This window comes from Heptranchias perlo, chromosome 5, assembly GCF_035084215.1.
Source record: "Heptranchias perlo isolate sHepPer1 chromosome 5, sHepPer1.hap1, whole genome shotgun sequence".
Classification (NCBI taxonomy): domain Eukaryota; kingdom Metazoa; phylum Chordata; class Chondrichthyes; order Hexanchiformes; family Hexanchidae; genus Heptranchias; species Heptranchias perlo.
In genome coordinates, this window is record NC_090329.1 from 3,987,944 (window position 1) to 4,007,028 (window position 19,085).

The following is a 19,085-nucleotide window of genomic DNA, read 5'->3' on the forward strand; positions in this document are numbered from 1 at the left end:
AGTACGTTTCCGGCCCAATGAGGAAGGAGACATTGCTGGACTTGGTTCTAGGGAATGAGGTGGGTCAAGTGGAGCAAGTGTCAGTGGGAGAGCATTTAGGGAGCAGTGATCATAGTATCATAAGGTTTAGAATAGTTATGGAAAAGGACATGGACCACTCAAAAGTAAAAATACTCAATTGGAGGAGGGCCAATTTCAATGGGATGAGAACGGATCTGGCTCGAATAAATTGGAATCAAAGATTAGCAGGCAAAACCGTCATTGAACAGTGAGCGGCCTTTAAAGAGGAAATGGTTCAGGTGCAGTCTAGGCACATTCCCATGAGGCAGAAAGGTAGGGCAACTAAAGCCAGAGCTCCCTGGATGACAAAAGAGATAGTGAGTAAGATGAAACAGAAAAAAGGGGTGTATGACAGATGTCAGGTTGAAAACACAAGTGAGAACCAGGCTGAATATAGAAAGTTCAGAGGGGAATGAAAAAGGAAATAAGAGGGGCAAAGAGAGAGTATGAGAATAGACTGGCGGGAAACATAAAAGGGAATCCAAAAATCTTCTACAGGCATGTAAACAGTAAACGGGTGGTAAGAGGAGGGGTGGGGCCGATTAGGGACCATAAAGGAGATCTACTCATGGAGGCAGAGGGAATGGCCGAGGTACTAAATGAGTAGTTTGCATCTGTCTTTACCAAGGAAGAAGATGCTGCCAGAGTCTCAGTAAAGGAAGATATGGTTGAGATACTGAATGGGCTAAAAATTGATAAAGAAGAGGTACTAGAAAGGCTGGCCGTACTTAAAGTTGATAAGTCACCTGGTCCGGATGGGATGCATTCAAGGTTGCTGAGGGAAGTAAGGGTGGAAATTGCAGAGGTACTGGTCATAATCTTCCAAACATCCGTAGATATGGATGTGGTGCCAGAGGACTGGAGAATTGCAAATGTTACACCCTTGTTCAAAAAAAGTGTGTAAGGATAAACCCAGCAACTACAGGCCAGTCAGTTTAACCTCAGTGGTGGGGAAACTTTTAGAAATGATAATCCGGGACAGAATTAACAGTCACTTGGACGAGGGTGGATTGATTAGGGAAAGGCAGCATGGATTTGTTAAAGGCAAATCGTGTTTAAATAAACTGATAGAGTTTTTTGATGAAGTAACAGAGAGGGTGGATGAGGGCAATGTTGTGGATGTGGTGAATATGGACTTTCAAAAGACGTTTGATAAAGTAACGCATGGTAGGCTTATCATCAAGATTGCAGCCCATGGAATAAAGGGGGCAGTAGCAACATGGATACAGAATTGGCTAAGGGACAGGAAACAGAAGGTGAACGGTTGTTTTTCGGTCTGGAGGGAGGTGTACAGTGGTGTTCCCCAGGGGTCAGTGCTGGGACCACTGCTTTTCTTGATATATATTAATGATTTGGACTTGGGTGTACAGGGCACAATTTCAAAATTTGCAGATGACACAAAACTTGCAAGTGTAGTAAACATTGAGGAGGATAGTTATAGACTTCAAGGGGATATGGACAGGCTGGTGGAATGCGTGAACACGTGGCAGATGAAATTTAATACAGAGAAGTGCAAAGTGATACATTTTGGCAGGAAGAATGCGGAGAGGCAATATAAACTAAATGCTCCAATTCTAAAGGTGTTACAAGAACAGAGAGACCTGGGGGTATATTTGCACAAATCTTTGAAGGTGGCAGGACAGGTTGAGAAAGTAGTTAAAAAAGCATATGGGATCCTGGGCTTTATAAATAGAGGCATAGAATCCAAAAGAAATTAATGAACTAAAATCTGGAATTAAAAAAAACTAGTATCAGTAATGGTGGCCATGATTGTCGTAAAAACCCATCTGGTTCACTAATGTCCTTTCGGGAAGGAAACCTGCCGTCCTTCCCCGGTCTGGCTCCAGAAACACAGCAATGTGGTTTCCTCTTAATCATCCCCTGAAATGGCCTAGCAAGTCACTCAGTTGTACAATCTTGCTACAGAAAGTCATAACATGAATAAAACTGGATGGAGCATCAAGCCCAGTCGACCCTCTGCAAAGTTCTCCTCACTGTCCCACAGAGTAGTCAAGCAACCGCCTGACATAGCCATACTCACAGAATCTTGATTGACACCCCATCCACTACCCTAACATTCACTCCCTTCACCACCGGCACACCATGGCTGCAGTGTGTACCATCCACAGGATGGACTGCAGCAACTCGCCAAGGCTTCTTCGACAGCACCTCCCAAACCCGCAACCTCTACCACCTAGAAGCACAAGGGCAGCAGGCAAATGGGAACAACACCACCTGCACGTTCCCCTCCAAGTCACACACCATCCCGACTTGGAAATATATCGCTGTTCCTTCATCGTCGCTGGGTCAAAATCCTGGAACTCCCTTCCTAACAGCACTGCGGGAGAACCGTCACCACACGGACTGCAACGGTTCAAGAAGGCGGCTCACCACCACCTTCTCGAGGGCAATTAGGGATGGGCAATAAATGCTGGCCTCGCCAGCGACGCCCACATCCCATGAACGAATAAAAAAAAAGGAAAACATTTTCAGGGCTATGGGGATAGGGTGTGGGTGAGGCCTCCTTCCATGCTGTAACTTTTATATGATTCTAAGACGGGTAGATGGAGTTATGATACAGATCAGCCATGAGCTAATTGAATGACCAAATGTGCTTGAGGGGCTGAATAGCCTACTCCTGCTCCTATATTCCTGTGTCTCTAGAGAAGCTGGGATTGTTGTTCTTAGAGCAAAGAACATTAAGGGAAAATTAAATAAAGTTGTTCAAAATTATGAGGGGTTTTGACAGGGTGGATAGAGAGAAACTGCTTCCACTGGCAGGAGGGTCAGTAGCCAGAGGACACAGATTGTACTTAAAAAGGAAAAACTTGCAGGGCAATGGGGAAAGAGCAGAAGTATGGGACTAATTGGTAGCTCTTTCAAGGAGCTGACAAAGGCACGATGGACCGAATGGTCGTCTTCTGTGCTGTATGATATTATGATTCTATGACATCTTAAAAGCGAGGTGCACTCTGCCTGCAGAAATCAGGGAAACACTTGGAAGGAGAGAAATGGCTGCAGCAGGCACTGAGAGGGCACCAAGGTTCTCTGATGCTGCCTTGGAGGCCCTGGTGCAGGCTGTGGAAAGGAGGAGGGAGATCCTTTTCTCCCCATGGGGCCCAAAGTCCTCCAGGCAACAACTCCATTGCCAGTGGGAATATGTCACTGAGGAGGTCAATGCCAGGAGTTTAGCTGTAAAGACATGGCTCCAAAGCCGGAAAAAGTTCAATGACTTCACCAGAGTTGTCAAGTTAAGAATACTCCTTGCACACGTCTGTACAAACCTCCAGCCTCGCCACTCACAATATTCACAATACTCCGCTTCCCCACTTCCCTTCACTCTCCTACAATCATCGTACCACACTTCACTACACCGCCTTCTCCTTAGACTCATGCACTCACCACCATTGCAACCCTCACCTCACATCTTACGCACTACATATCAGCACATTCTCTAAAAACCTCACATGTCTATCTCTAACACACTCCCTTCTTTCTTGCAGGAAAATGTTGCGAACAACTCCAGACAGCACGCTGCCAACGGAAGAAGCAGAGTCTGCACACCCTCTCCCCCCTCGAAGAAAATGTGCTCGCCGTCATGGGCGGGGACAGAGTCATGGCCGTGGTGAGTGGCAATGCTGGAGGAGATGTTACATAGAAACATAGAAAATAGGAGCAAGAGTAGGCCATTCGGCCCTTCGGGCCTGCTCCGCCATTCAAAATGATCATGGCTGATCATCTAACTCAGTACCCTGTTCCCGCTTTTTCCCCATGTTGGGCAGGTTTTCTGATACTTTATTCTCCTTTTTCCTTATTACTTCCATCTCACCCTACACACTCCACATGACAAACTTCAGATGCTTTCAGCAGCCACTTCTCTCAATCTGCTCTACCTTTACACTAGAATCTAACCCTTCTCCCTCTCTTTCTCTTCAGGTGCTGAAGATGTGGAGATACCTCTCTCAGTGGAGGAAGAGGAGGCAACCTTCCTGAAGATACAGCATCACTTGATCTCACCCTCGCAAGCATCAGCTCAGAAACTGGAACCACGCGTACTTTAGAGTCTAGGCTAGAGTGGGGGTCTTCATGTGGTGAATCACCGGGCATAAGTATGCAGGAACTAAGGCAGGGGAAATAGGACACCACAGGTGCCAGCTCGCCGTAGGGCGAGATCACATACTAGCTTGGCTGCAGAGAATTCAGATGCTAACTTCAAGGCTCCAGCCTACTGAAGATGGCTGATGGGCATACACCAGCAAATGCTTGGTGGACTGGGCAGCCTGCCAGCAAGTTTCCACATAATGTCGCAGAGCATGGCGGAGTCCAGCTCCAACTTTTTGTGTCAAAGCTTCGTGCATGGAAACCATTCCATCCAACATGGACCAAACGGTCAGCTCCACCAAATCAAACAGCAGTGCCCACCGTCATGGAGCCTCTCCTGACAGTTCTCACAGCTGCCATGGAAGCTCAGGCGGCTGCTATCTTGGCTTTTGGTGGGGAGGGGGGCACAGTTAATAGGGGCTTCCAGAGCATCACCTCCCTCCAGCACTTTGTTCTCACACAGAGCCCTAAGAGTGCTGGGGCGTAGTCCCAGTAGAGTCACCTTGGGCTCCAGGTGAGAGGCACCTGCTGTCCTCTCTCAGGATGAAAGCATGCCTGCTCCCCCATCACCCACTGTGCCAGTGCCCTCACTACTGCCACACAACCAGCTGGGCCAGACTGCTCCAGCCCACGGCCGCCCACCATGGCCAGCTGAAATGTCCTAAATGGAAGCTCAACAGCCTTCCACCTCCCAAGCTGCATGCACTGGCAAACACTTCGTAGCAGCACTATTATAAATAAATGAGCACACACGACAGGCACTAAGGGCTTGCACACAGGTGATTCATGATTATTTCATGTCTGACTGATTGAATTTTTTGAGGAAGTAACAAGGAGGATCGATGAGGGTAACGCGTTTGATGTGGTGTACATGGATCTTAGCGAGGCTTTAGACAAGGCATGGCAGACTGGTCAAAAAAGTAAAAGCCCATGGGATCGAAGGGAAAGTGGCGAGTTGGATCCAAAATTGGCTCAGTGGCAGGAAGCAAAGGGTAATTTTTGCAACTGGAAGGCTGTTTCCAGTGGGCTCCCGCAAGGCTCAGTACCAGGTCCCTTGCTTCTTGTGGTATATATTAATGATTTGGACTTGAATGTGGGGGGCTTGATCAAGAAGTTTACAGATGATACAAAAATTGGCGGTGTGGTTGATAGTGGGGAAGAAAGCTGTAGACTGCAGGAAGATATCAATGGACTGGTCAGATGGGCAGAAAAGTGGCAAATGGAATTCAATCCGGAGAAGTGTGAGGTAATGCATTTGGGGAGGGAAAACAAGGCAAGGGAGTACACAATAAATGGGAGGATACTGAGAGGTGTAGAGGAACAAAGGGACCTTGGAGTGCATGTCCACAGATCCCTGAAGGTAGCAGGACAGGTAGATAAGGTGGTTAAGAAGGCATACGGGATACTTTCCTTTATTGGCCGAGGCATAGAATATAAGAGCAGGGAGGTTATGCTAGAACTGTATAAAACACTAGTTAGGCCAAAGCTTGAGTACTGCACACAGTTCTGGTCACCACATTACAGGGAAGATGTGATTACACTAGAGAGGGTACAGAGGAGATTTATGAGGATGTTGCCAGGACTGGAGAATTTTAGCTATGAAGAAAGATTGGACAGGCTGGGGCTGTTTTCTTCGGAACAGAGGAAGCTGAGGGGAGATTTAATTGAGGTGTATAAAATTATGAGGGGCCGAGATAGAGTGGATAGGAAGGACCTATTTCTCTTAGCAGAGAGGTCAATAACCAGGGGGCATAGATTTAAAGTAATTGGCAGAAGGATTAGAGGGGAAATGAGGAGAATTTTTTCACCCAGAGGGTGGTGGGGGTCTGGAACTCACTGCCTGAAAGGGTGGGAGAGGCAGAAACCCTCAACTCATTTAAAAAGTACTTGGATGTACACCTGAAGTGCTGTAACCTACAGGGATACGGACCCAAGTGCTGGAAAGTGGGATTAGGCTGGAGAGCTCTTTTTCGGCCGGCATGGACATGATGGGCCGAATGGCCTCCTTCTGTGCTATAACTTTCTATGAATCAATTCACCGTTAGGTACAGATGCAATTGAGTTATTTGCTAAATTCATTTTTTCTGGATTTGTGTTGGTGATTATATTTGTCATGAAGTTGAGGGCAAGACCCAAAAAGCTAGACTGAAGAAAGGTAATCGGATGGTGGCAGTAAGGACGATGGTGATAAGGATTGTGGGGCTATTGGCGTATTGGGGATGGCACGGATGGTTTCAATGAAAGGCTCTTGGATGAGCTGGTCTCTGAGAGTTCTGGCACTGGTGGTCGATGCCTGTACTGCTCGTCCTCCTCTTTCACGCTCCTCCTCCTCACTTGATGCTGCCCAGGTGGTGGTAAAGGCAAAGTTGTGGAGCATACAACTAACGACAACAGATCTGGATACCTGCTCAGGGGTGGACTGCAAAGCGCCTCTCGAACGGTCCAGGCAGCGGAAGCGTTGCTCGAGCATGTCAATTGTTTGCTCAATGATGGCTGCGTGGCTCTTGTTGTTGGCATGTTTTGCAGCTCTCCTGACAGGAGTCATGAGCCATGTCCGGAAGGGATAGTTCTTGTCGTCCAATAGCCAGTCTGTAACTTGACAGCCTGGTTGGAATAAAGGCAGCACAGAGGATTGGCGCAGGATGGAAGAGTCATGACTGGTGACAGGATCGTGGGAACAGACCTGCGTGATGTGCTGCCTGTGGTCACAAACCAGCTGTATGTTGAGGGAGCAGAATCTCTTTCAATTAATAAAGATGCCAGGATGGTGATGGAGAGCATGCAAGGCAATGTGCGTGCAGTCTATGGCGCCTTGCACCTTGGGGCAGCCTGCCATGCAGTTGAAGCCCAGTGATCTCTCGTCCTGCTTCGCTCTGTTCATCGGGAAGGAGATGTAGGTGTTTCTCCTGGTGTCGAGAGCTTCAGTGACCTCCCTGACAAAACGGTGGACTGTGAACTGTGAGATGTCGCTGATGTCACCTGCTGCAGCCTGGAAGGAGCCCACAACATAAACGTTAAGGGTCACGGTGACCTTAACAGTCACAGGCAGTGCTGTCCATGCCCTGGTTTGAGGCTCGAGTTGTGGGTGCAGCAGGTGACATAGCTCAGTGACAATCTCCTTGGTGAAGCGAAGGTGCCTCATACATTGATCCTCAGTGAAGTTCATGTAGGGGAAGTGCTCCCTGAAGACCCGCTGTGGGTACGGCCTCCTGTGCAGTGCCCTCCTCCTCCTCCCTCTTGTGGTAGCTGCTCCTGCTCTCTGCTGTCTTCCTTGCTGCTCTCCCTCATTCTCCAGCCCCGAAGGCAGCCCCATCAGACCACCCATCACTGCAGTCAAACTTTATAAGGCAGCCAACAAGAGTACAGCACCAGCAAAATCATCTTCTGAGCAGCCAAACTGAACTTTCCAGAGTTAGAAAACACACCAAAGAACAACCTGAAGTTAATCAGCAGTCTGAAATGACAAAACATCTAACCTGTGAGTACCTCGTGATCCCTTTAAATAGCGCCAATGAAGGGTCCTCCCTGCTGATTAGTGCCATGAAATGCTGGGCGAGTTTATTATGTGGTAAGTCAGGCACTGGGGCATACCAAAATCGGAAAAGGGTCATGAAAGAAGCGCAGGGCCCTAATTTAAAGAAAATATTCTGCCCTTTGCTCCTGCCGCCAACCCATCCACTTACACCAATATGGCGGGCAGTGCACTTCCAACTGGACATGTGGGCACTTCCTGCCTGTTAAATTGGGACAAATTTAAGTGCCAGAAAATGTATGCTGTAGGGTACTCAAAGATATTTAAACACACTTGGGCAGGAAGAAATCTTTTTTTGTTGTCTAATATACTGCCCTGGGAAATATTACATGAATTGCATGGTAGACTGTGGGCATTCCCGCTGTGTATGTGGATGTGTTACTGCCCACGTCCGGGATTAGTTTTGCAGATGATGACAGCCTGCGTACACTGGGCGTGCACTGATGCAGTGTTTGTGCAGCATCTGTACTGGGGAGCAGAAAGGAAGATATTCCCAGCGATACCTGCACCTACCCTCAGTCCCTCAACACCACATCAGCCCTTCACTTATGGTCCGGCTCGTTTCTTTTCTAGATTTTTTTTTCATGTCCTCTTTTGAGTTGTATAGCCGGCGATCGCATTAATAAGGATTGAGTGCTGCTTGAGGAGTGTGGCCGGTGAGGGGGTGAGGGTGAGGGGTCTCTGCACGCCGATGGGGAACGTTCCCTCGACCATAAAGGAATGTCTGAGCTCTGGGTTGAACATGGATTGGCTCTCCTTTGGGGACAACCTCTTCCCATTAGGACTGCAGGTAAGGATGCTCCAGTCGTTCTTTGCCACCCATTGTAAGCCGGTCTGTTTAACCCTCTTTCCCCAGACATTAACACTTGATGTAACCAGGGTAATCAAGAATTAGTAAGGAACAGAAGCTCAAAGAGACAACTTCATCCATTGAACCACGTATATTTCTCAAAATATTGTGGGGTGGACTGTGTAGGTACCGTAAGACATAAAGTGGAGATTGGAGGGGACTTTTTGGGAATTAGGTTGCTCATTAGATGTTATATTTTATGTGAACAAATTGGGTGAAACATTTTTGTTTGGAAAGTAAATATTTCGAATTGATTATGTTAATTAGAGCAGGGAAACTGCTATGCAGGAAGTGATGAAACAGTTGTAAACACAGGGCATGCTCAGGAGTCAGTTCACCGTAACTGATGAATGAGGATAGGTGACACATCACACTTACACAGTGAAGAGAACAGTGAGCTGCAGTGTCCCCTCATAGCAATACCTGAATGGTTAATAAGCTAATAAATGGTAGCATAATGAATATTGTACTGACAGCAGTACCTTACTGTGCTTAATTCATTTGTGAGAAAGATAAGGCACTCGTTACCAGTGTATGATTGTATCTTTACATAATCTACATTATTGTTGTCAGTGCATTTGATGATATCACAAGAAGTCAATATGTTGCTAAACAAATAATAATACCATCATTGTCCCATTGCTAAGCTTAACATTTAATTCTTGTACTGTTGACATAATAGAACAATAAAAATAACAAAAAGCACATATTTTGATCAGTCCTAGATAATAGTGAGAAGAATCATCTTCAGATTGAGGAATGCTCTTACCCCTGCAGTAGGGAGGAGGAGGAGACACTGAATTTATACATTTTAAAATTAATTGTTCCTAAAATAAGTTGAAATGGAAAGGCATAGGCTATATGTTAATCTCACACAAAGGCATTAATGTGCGTATATGAAATAGTCTGCTTGATATTTTAATGAGGAAAGCACTTTGAGACATCCTGCAATTTTTTTTCTTTCTTTCTACATGATTAACCTTTATCCATACACTTAATGGGAAGGTACTGAAGGGAGTGGATGAACAGAGGGATTCAAATGCATAATTACAAATGCAGTAAAACAAATTATAAATCACAGCAGAGAGTAAAGAAGTAATGATTATTTGTGTAAAATATTGGTTAGGCCATAGTTAGAGTACTGTGAGCATTTTTGGGTGCCCCGTTATAGAAAGGGCAATAAAGCCATTGAGAGCATTCACCAGAATGATGCTCGGGATGGGAAACTATAAGGAAATACTTGAAATACTGGGACTATTTCCACCAGAGCAGAAAAAGCTGAGGAGATTTAATAGAGATTTTAAAAACTGTGAGGGGTTTTGTAAAGTGAATAGAGAGAGACTATTCCTTTGGATGGGAAGTCAGTGATGAGAGGGGCCATTAATATAAAATTATCAGTAGGAAAGTGAGACGAGAGATTAGGAGAAAGTTCTTTATACAGAGAGTTGTTGGAGCATGGAAATGCTATCCACAGATAATGGTTGAGGCAAAGGCATCTTTTAAATCAAAATTAGAGAAATATTTATGAAGAGGAAGATACCAGGCTGTGGGGAGGGAGCGGAGCGCTGGAATTAGTTTTGGATTGGTCTAACAAGGAACTGGCACAGACAACGGCCTAAATGGCCACCTTCTGTACTGCAACATTCTATGGTTCTGACTTTGACCATCATACTGAAAATTCTTACAAGAAAGGGAGATGAAATAATTTGACTTGTTAAAGTTCTAGATATTCAGTATGTTGATATTGTGTTCATTACTGCCATTCAACAACAACAACAACTTTCATTTATATAGCTCCTTGAGGATGGTAAAGTGTCCCAAGACACTTCAAAATTTGACACTGAGCCACATAAGGAGATATTAGGACAGGCGACCAAAAGCTTGGTCAAAGAGGTAGGTTTTCAGGACAGTCTTAAAGGAGGAGAGAAAGGTAGAAAGATGGAGAGATAGAGGGAGGGAATTCTGGAGCTTAGGGCCTAGGCAGCTGAAGGCACGGCCGCCAAAGGTGGAGCGATTAAAATCAGGGATGCACAAGAATTGGAGGAGCGCAGAGATCTTGGAGGGTTGTAGGGCTGGAGAAGGTTACAGAGATATTTACATCTAGTAGCAAATTGTGGAACTCACTGTTTGCTTCTGAATCATTTTTCAGTCATGGATGTAAAAGGTTCCAATAGATATGTATAAAACTGTATATTTTGATATAATGATCAGAATTGCCCTTACTTCATTGCAGTACTGAGGGAGTGCTGCACTGGTGGAGGTGCCGTCTTTCAGATGAGAAAACCAAGTCTCCCTACTCAGGTAGATGTAAAAGATCTCATGACACTATTCGAAGAAGAGCAGGGTAGTTCTTCTGCTGTCTTGACCATCATCTATCACTCAATGAACAGCATTAAAAACAGATTATGTGGTCATTATCTCATTGCTGTTTGTGGGATCTTGCTGGGTGAAAATTGCCTTGCACGTTTGCCTAAATTACAAGTGACTACACTTCAAAAGTACTTCATTGGCTGTGAAGCACTTTGGGATGTCCTGAGATTATGAAATGTACTCTATAAATGTTCATTCTTTCTTTCTCTCTCTCTCTCTCGTAAAGCTGACATTTTTCTTCCATTAGCTTGTGGCTCTTTTCACCCCAAGCGACTTGAGAGTGCTTGTAGTTGCTGCTGTAGGTTCTGAACTGCTTCTTCATGGGGATTCTTCTGGGAATCCCACACTGGCAAGAGGAATGGCAGGAAGGAGCAAACAGAGCTGCAGTTGGAGGGTGAGCAAACAGAAGGAGGTGTGCTCGGAGGGATTCCTACCCTCCCAACAGAGTTTATAGTACCAGAAAAATATACCTGTCGTTTTCAAAGGAACCAGCTACAGGCTTCGACTCCAGAAAGGCTGTGACGGAGTTGTGACATATCCTGCAACTAACTGCCAGATCGAACACTGTTGCAGTCAAGGTCATTGCATCCCTGAATTTCTTTACCTCTGGCTCCTTCCAAACTGATGAATAGGATATCAGCAACATCAGTCAGCCTGTACTCCATCCTTGTATTATGCACATGATTGATGGCAAGTCCAGAGCATAATTCACATGACCCAGCTGCCTTCATGAATTACAAGGACTTCCACTCCATTAATTTGCAACTGATGTGTAATGACCAGCGGTGCATCATGGCAGGTCTGTACTTGTTTTCCTGGCAGTTGCCATGTTGCTTTTATATTGCGTTAATATATACCCCTGCAAAGCAAGTGGGAGGTTGGTTGCTCGGAGACAAGTGCTATCTCCTGCACAATTGGCTTACGACTCCTTTTACGAACATAAGCTTGGCTGCGGAACTCTGCTACAGTCAGATCCATGGGTCAACTAAATCCCCCATCCAGCAGACCTTTGGGTCCTCAAACAACGATTCAGATAGCTGGACAGGTCTGGTGACTTCAGCACAGAAAGGGTGTCCCACATGATAGTGGTTTGCTAAATTCTGTATAACTTTGCTCTGCAATGAGGTCAACAGCATGATTAGGGAGAGGACACTGATGAAATACAAGGAAGCAGGATGAGTTCAACAGTTGCCTGTAGGCAGAGATCTTTGGCAGCAGCTTATTGAAGAACGCTTCAGCTGAACAATCCCTCGGTCATTCAAAATATCTCCCAGTCCACGTTCAAATAAACAGCATCTACCCAAAGACCAACATTGATATTCATGCCAATTACCATTGCAGCGTCATCAGCTACTACAGGAAAACTCTTTGATCACAAAAGATTTCAAAAAGCATTATGATTTTACCATGCACGCCCTCGTGTTATGATTTTACCGTGTATGCCCTCACCACATAGGCCCTCGTGTTATGATTTTACCGTGTATGCCTTCACCACGTAGGCCCTTGTGTTGTGATTTTACCGTGTATGCCTTCACCACGTAGGCCCTCGTGTTGTGATTTTACCACGTATTCCCTCGTGCCTGTCTTAAGTGCTCTCTTATCTACTCCAGTGCTTTTATGATGTGCTCCCTCATTGCCTGCAGTTTGGGGGATGGGAAGCTAATGTGTCTGATTCAAGGGATCATGAGATGCTCATGATCAGCGACGTCTAGGAACTTAGGCCCGAGAGGGCCCAGCTGCAGATTGCAACAACTCGGCATCTGCCAGGGCAGTCTGGCATGGCTGGCTTTCTGGTGCCAGGGCAGGCATTGGTTCAGAGAGTCACGAGGGTCACAAATGTCATCATGAGAGATGGTATCATGTTCTGCTTCCATTGCACAACTGGCCCTGGGCTGCAGCTCAGCATTCCTACTGATCTATGACAGAACAGACGCTATGCAATCTGATTGAAGCCCCTATCTGTTCAGTTTCGCAGCCTGTCCAAGGCAGGTAGATGGTTGAACCCATAACCTGCTTGGCCCTAGTAGCAGCATCTGTAAGAGATGCTATTACTGGTGTCACAGACTCCTGCGGGGAGCTGCTCAGCTGTCGCATCCACTGAGGTGACCACGCGCTCCGCGGTTAACTGCAGAGTGTTGATGCCATACACGAGAACCCCACACAAGTTGGTATTGGACCCTAACATACGATCCAACATGTTGTGGCAGGCAGGCAGGCAGCGCCCAATGCATTGAGAAATTGCTGGTGCATAGAAGTCATCTTTCTCTTAGAGTAGCAACTCAGTATCTGCTAGGACAATCTGGTCCCCCACTGTGTGCATTTCTGTCCTTTTCAGCAGAGGTAGGACATAAACTGGCCCTCTGGGAGCACTTTCTTGGGCCGGCGTTGCCACCTCCTCCGGCTCTTGCTTACCTGTGTTCAGTGATTCACCCAGTAGAGACAAAAGGGTGCAGTTTTCTGTGCTGGTGCGTGGAAGGGTAAGAATGAGAGATGTTTTATCTTCTGGTGGGTTCTTCTCCTAAGTCTCTCTGACTGGAGTATCCGAGTTGTCTAATTGACTTAGTAAAAGGGGAGAGGATGTAGACGCTAGGGTAAGCACTAGCACAGTGCAACACCAAGTTCTCACGCTATCTGTTTGACTGTGTGACAGAGTTTTAAGTAGAAAGAGTAAAGGAGCATAAGAACTTAAGAAATAGGAGCAGGAGTAGGCAATATTGTCCCTCGAGCCTGCTCCACCATTCAATCAGATCATGGCTGATCTTCAATCTTAACTTCACTATCCCTTGATTCCCCCAGAGTCCAAAAATCAGCCTTGAATGTACTCAATGACTCAGCATCCAAAGCCCTCTGGGGTAGAGAATTTTAAAGATTCACAACCCTCAGTGAAGAAATTCCTCCTCATCTCAGTCTTAAATGGCCGACCCCTTATCCTGCGACTGTGCCCCCTAGTTGTAGACTCTCCAGCCAGAGGAAACAATCTCTCAGCCTCTACCCTGTCAAAACCCCTCAGAATCTTATATGTTTCAATGAAATCACCTTTCATTCTTCTAAATTCCAGAGAGTATAGGCCCATTCTACTCAACCTCTCTTCATAGGACAACCCTCTCATCCTAGTGAACCTTCATTGCACCACCTCTAAGGTAAGTATATCCTTCCTTAGATAAGGAGGCAAAAACTGTACACAGTACTCCAGATGAGGTCTCACCAAGGCCCTGTACAATTGTAGTAAGACTTCCTCACTCTTGTATTCTAACCCCCTTGCAATAAAGGCCAACATGCCATTTGCTTTCCTAATTGCTTGCTGTACCTGCATGCTAACTTTTTGTGTTTCTTGTACCAGGACACCCAAGTACCTCTGAACACCAACATTTAATAGTTTCTCACCATTTAAAAAATATTCTGTTTTTCTATTCTTCCTACCAAAGTGAATAACCTCACATTTCCCCACATTATACAAAGGAAGGGAAGATGCCCAAACAACCTGCTGTGTGTGGCCTTCCGTCTCGGCATCTCCAATGCTGTGTGTTCATTGTCAATGCTGTCCGCTTCCACTGGTGTCAGTGTTTGAAGAGTGGCAGAACCTCTTTCTGTGCTCGTTGTCTTCTTCCTGTTGTGTGCTAGCTTCTACTTCAAGAGGAGTGGAAATGGTTAATATGCTCCCTGTGCAAGGTCTTTCAACATTTATGTGGCAGCTCACCATAACTTGCATCACAACAGAAAAACAACAAGTGAGACCAAGAGGACAAAGTAGTTGTGAGGCCAGCAGCAGTTTTTGAGGGGGAGTACAAGATGAAGGAGGTACATTGAAGTGTTTCCTGCTGACTTATCGACAGCTTCAGCAAGCATGGAAGGGAAGAATTAATAAAGCTGAGACAAAGGTAGGGTCCTGCAGGGCTATGCAGTGTGTATGTGGGATTTGAAGGGGAGTCTTAACCTTGAAAAATAAGAGAGGTGAGATGGATTTCTGGGGAGTGGAGTTCATGTGTGCCTTTCAGTAGAAGGAGTAACATAAGGTTTCATGATGTGAGGAGGAAGAGAAACATAATGCCAGATGGACCAGCAGCTTTCATCTGCCCTCCCTTCTTGGACTCCATCTACTGCCTGCCTCCCCAGCAGCTCCAAAACTCCCTCCTCATCTGGCGTTAAAGGAGTGGAACACCATATGTGGCCAGTCTCTGTCTGCTCCTTTAAGAAGAATGCCAAAAGAATGCCCTCTGTCATGAGTGAAACCCAGGTATCAGCATGCATACCATAATAGGCTAATGACAGGTACTTGAAACAAGCAATAAAATACATTGTGAAACTTCTAATGGAATGCATGTAAGGCTGGGATGTAAAGGATCCCGCAGAACCTCCTGGCCATTAAGCCCTTGAAGCACTTCAGTACATTGAGGGGAAGGAAATGGCAAACATGCTTAATGGAGTACATTCTTCAAAAGGTGTGGTTGGCTTTTCTTAACTTGCCTGACCTTGTAAGGTCATTAAACTTCTGGTAGCACTGAGTAATTGTGTGGGGAGTTGTGGAGCTGGTACTTACTGCCAGGTCCACCTCCCTGTGTAAGGACAGTACCCTTGGCTGGCCTACCCACCTCTGTCCCAAAGAGGGTTTTTCTCCTCGTCTGAATTTAAATCTGTAGCACTTCTGTGAATGTCCTGAAAATTTTGGGCTCTGCATCTTGTACTTGAACTCCGAAACAATTCACAACTGCTTATCAGAAAAAAAAATCTTTTGCTGATGCCTGGCTCTTTCGGCTGCTCCAAATGTTTAAGTCCTGCAATAGAACACCAGTTCCCTCCCCTGCCCCTGTGATGAGCTCCCAGTCCAAGGTGAGAATATCACCAGAATCATTATGTAAATTGAATTAACCCAGGAAAACTTTGGGGGGGTTCACCACTGGTGTGGTTGTGGTCAGAAGTCACACTAACCACACTTTCAGTAGTGATACTTCCACAGAGGGAAATCCAGTCTGTGACATTATGGAACAATGTACTCGGTATATATTGTCCTAACCTACATATTTTCTGGCAAAATTGCCTATTAACCATAATGGAGGTACCGGTTGATTTTGTTGTAATTGAAGACCTTTTTTTTGTCTTCTTTGGAAATGGTTACAGATTAGTGTATGGAGAATAGTAGTATCCACCAGCAGAGGAAGGACATACCTTGATAGAATTGTGGGTGATTGTTTACTAGAGTGAGCTTTTAAAGGATGTTTTTGAGGACGCAAGGAAAAATTGAACTCATGAGAGTTTGGAATATATTTTTCTGATTTTTTAAAATAAAGTAACTGATAATACATAGTACTTGTATTCTAACTTGTGTTTTGATACAGTTACTCTTATGTTCTTATGTTCTCCCTTCAGAATGTCATAAGAAATAGGAGCAGGAGTAGGCCAATCGGCCCTCGAGCCTGCTCCTAACCTCAAATCTAAATTCATGTCCAATTTCCTGCCCACTCCCCGTAACCCCTAATTCCCTTTACTTCTAGGAAACTGTCTTTGTTTTAAATTTATTTAATGATGTAGCTTCCACAGCTTCCTGGGGCAGCAAATTCCACAGACCTACTACCCTCTGAGTGAAGAAGTTTCTCCTCATCTCAGTTTTGAAAGAGCAGCCCCTTATTCTAAGATTATGCCCCCTAGTTCTAGTTTCACCCATCCTTGGGAACATCCTTACCGCATCCACCCGATCAAGCCCCTTCACAATCTTATATGTTTCAATAAGATCGCCTCTCATTCTTCTGAACTCCAATGAGTAGAGTCCCAATCTACTCAACCTCTCCTCATATGTCCACCCCCTCATCCCCAGGATTAACCGAGTGAACCTTCTTTTTACTGCCTCGAGAGCAAGTATGTCTTTTCTTAAGTATGGACACCAAAACTGTATGTAGTATTCCAGGTGCGGTCTCACCAATACCTTATATAACTGCAGCAATACCTCCCAGTTTTTATATTCTATCCCCCTAGCAATAAAAGCCAACATTCCATTGGCCTTCCTCATCACCTGCTGCACCTGCATACTAACTTTTTGATTTTCTTGCACTAGGACCCCCAGATCCCTTTGTACTGCAGTACTTTCCAGTTTCTCGCCATTGAGATAATAACTTGCTCTCTGATTTTTCCTGCCAAAGTGCATAACCTCACATTTTCCAATATTGTATTGCATCTGCCAAATCTCCACCCACTCACCCAGCCTGTCTATATCCCCTTGTAGGTTTTTTATGTCCTCCTCACTCTCTACTTTCCCTCCCATCTTTGTATCATCTGCAAACTTTGATATGTTACACTCGGTCCCCTCCTCCAAATCGTTCATATAGATTGTAAAGAGTTGGGGACCCAGCACCGACCCCTGCGGAACACCGCTGGCTACTGGTTGCCAGTCTGAGAATGAACCATTAATCCCAACTCTCTGCTTCCTGTTAGATAACCAATCCTCCACCCATGCCAGAATATTACCCCCAATCCAGTGATTCTTTATCTTGAGCAATAATCTTTTATGTGGCACCTTGTCGAATGCCTTCTGGAAGTCCAAATACACTACGTCCACTGGTTCCCCTTTATCCACCCTGTACGTTATGTCCTCAAAGAACGCAAGCAAATTTGTCAGACATGACTTCCCCTTCATAAAGCCATGCTGACTTTGTCCTGTTAAATTATGTTTATCCAAATGTTCCGCTACTGTCTCCTTAATAATAGACTCCAAAATTTTACCCACCACAGATGTTAGGCTAACTGGTCTATAATTTCCAGCCTTCTGCCTACTACCTTTTTAAATAAGGGTGTTACATTGGCAGTTTTCCAGTCTGCCGGGACTTTTGCCGAGTCCAGAGAATTTTGGAAAATTACCAAAGCATCCACAATCCCGACTGCCACTTCCCTCAAGACCCTGGGATGTAAGCCATCAGGTCCAGGGGATTTATCCGCCTTGAGTCCCATTAATTTACTCAGAGGGTAAACAGCCAGAGGACGTGGTCCACATTAGTACCTACGACATAGGTAGAAAGAGGGATGAGATCCTGCAGGCAGATTTTAGGGAACTAGGAAAAAGATTAAGAAGCAGGACCTCAAAGGTAGTAATCTCCGGATTATTCCCGGTCCCACACACTAGTGAGTATAGAAATAGGAGGATAGAGCAGATGATTGCATGGCTGGAGAGATGGTGCAGGAGGGAGGGCTTTAGATTCCTGGGACATTGGGACCAGTTCTGGGGGAGGTGGGACCTATACAGGCCGGACGGGTTGCACCTCATCAGAGCTGGGACCAAAATCCTTGTGGGGAGGTTCACTAGTGCTATGGGGGGGGGTTAAACTATTTTGGCAGGGGGATGGGCACCAGGATGTAGCATTGGATAGGAGAAACAAGGAGCACAAAGGATTGGGAAAGAAAGATAACACTAGAATAAGAAATAGTGTAAGATTCTCAAAATTCACAGATCCCCCAAAACTCAGAGAAAAACCCTAAAAAACACTGAGTATGGGAAAACTTTGGCCATTGACTGAAATCCTAAGATGGAAGGATAGGTGAGAGGTCACCAGACGAATCCACAATACACACAGTGGAATGTGGGAGAATTCTGCTTCAGACATGTCTCTGTTTTAATGCAAAACCGACATCAGGTGGTCAACACTCAGCACGAATTCGAAAGGCAGTCGGCCATTGAAAGAGGCAACTGCTCCAGACATGGTGGGGCCATGCCTTTGTTTTAAAGCAAAACCCATCAACACCTATGACGTTGGATACAAAAGGAAGCCTTGTGTGACAAGCTCTAAAAATCGGAATTAACAATGACCCATCGGGAGAAGCAATTGCAACATGATGAGGGACCATCAAAGATTCTTAAGAACTTTGTAAGAACTGTTTAAACAGACATGAAGTGTTCTTTTTTTTGTAAAGTGACGAGGACCATTGTAAGAGAGGGATAAAGAAGTGGAATATCTCTCTCTCTCTCTCTCTCTCTTTCTCTCTGACTGTTGTGTTCTGCTTGTCTTGTTCTGCCTGTCTCTGGAAGGAAGGGCAGCTTCCAGCGAACAACAAGGAAAGCAGTTCGACAGGGAAGGTCAGCAGCTCTAGAAGCAGGCCGACACACAAGAAGAAACCAGAGCAACAGTCCCAGTGACCATCAGACACCTCACGGCAACAAGGGCCTTACGAAACAACCAACCGAATATTACC

General features: G+C 45.5%; 2 protein-coding genes across 2 annotated transcripts in view; one reads left to right on the forward strand and one right to left on the reverse strand.

The window, feature by feature from the left end:
* Positions 1 to 6,301: 6,301 nt before the first annotated feature.
* Positions 6,302 to 7,486, reverse strand: LOC137321549 (putative nuclease HARBI1). The gene is made up of 2 exons (XM_067983945.1): positions 6,980 to 7,486; positions 6,302 to 6,877 (listed from the first exon to the last, which is right to left on the reverse strand). The coding sequence occupies exons 1-2, from the start codon at positions 7,484 to 7,486 to the stop codon at positions 6,302 to 6,304; spliced, it is 1,083 nt and encodes a 360-aa protein (XP_067840046.1).
* An 898-nt stretch (positions 7,487 to 8,384) lies between these two features.
* The window catches only part of hmgcll1 (3-hydroxymethyl-3-methylglutaryl-CoA lyase like 1), a 370,971-nt gene continuing 360,270 nt past the window's right edge, over positions 8,385 to 19,085 (forward strand). Inside the window, exon 1 of the mRNA XM_067983696.1 lies at positions 8,385 to 8,483. Coding sequence (XP_067839797.1) covers positions 8,385 to 8,483 — 99 coding nt within the window. The remainder of the gene's footprint in view (positions 8,484 to 19,085) is intronic.

Bases quoted from the DNA above. Each gene is read 5' to 3' on its own strand.
- LOC137321549 (XM_067983945.1), bottom strand. From the start codon at position 7,486: ATGGGTGGTCTGATGGGGCTGCCTTCGGGGCTGGAGAATGAGGGAGAG. The intron at 6,878-6,979 runs GTGCAAGGCGCC...CTCAACATACAG, and splicing joins GCATGGCAGGCTGCCCCAAG to CTGGTTTGTGACCACAGGCA.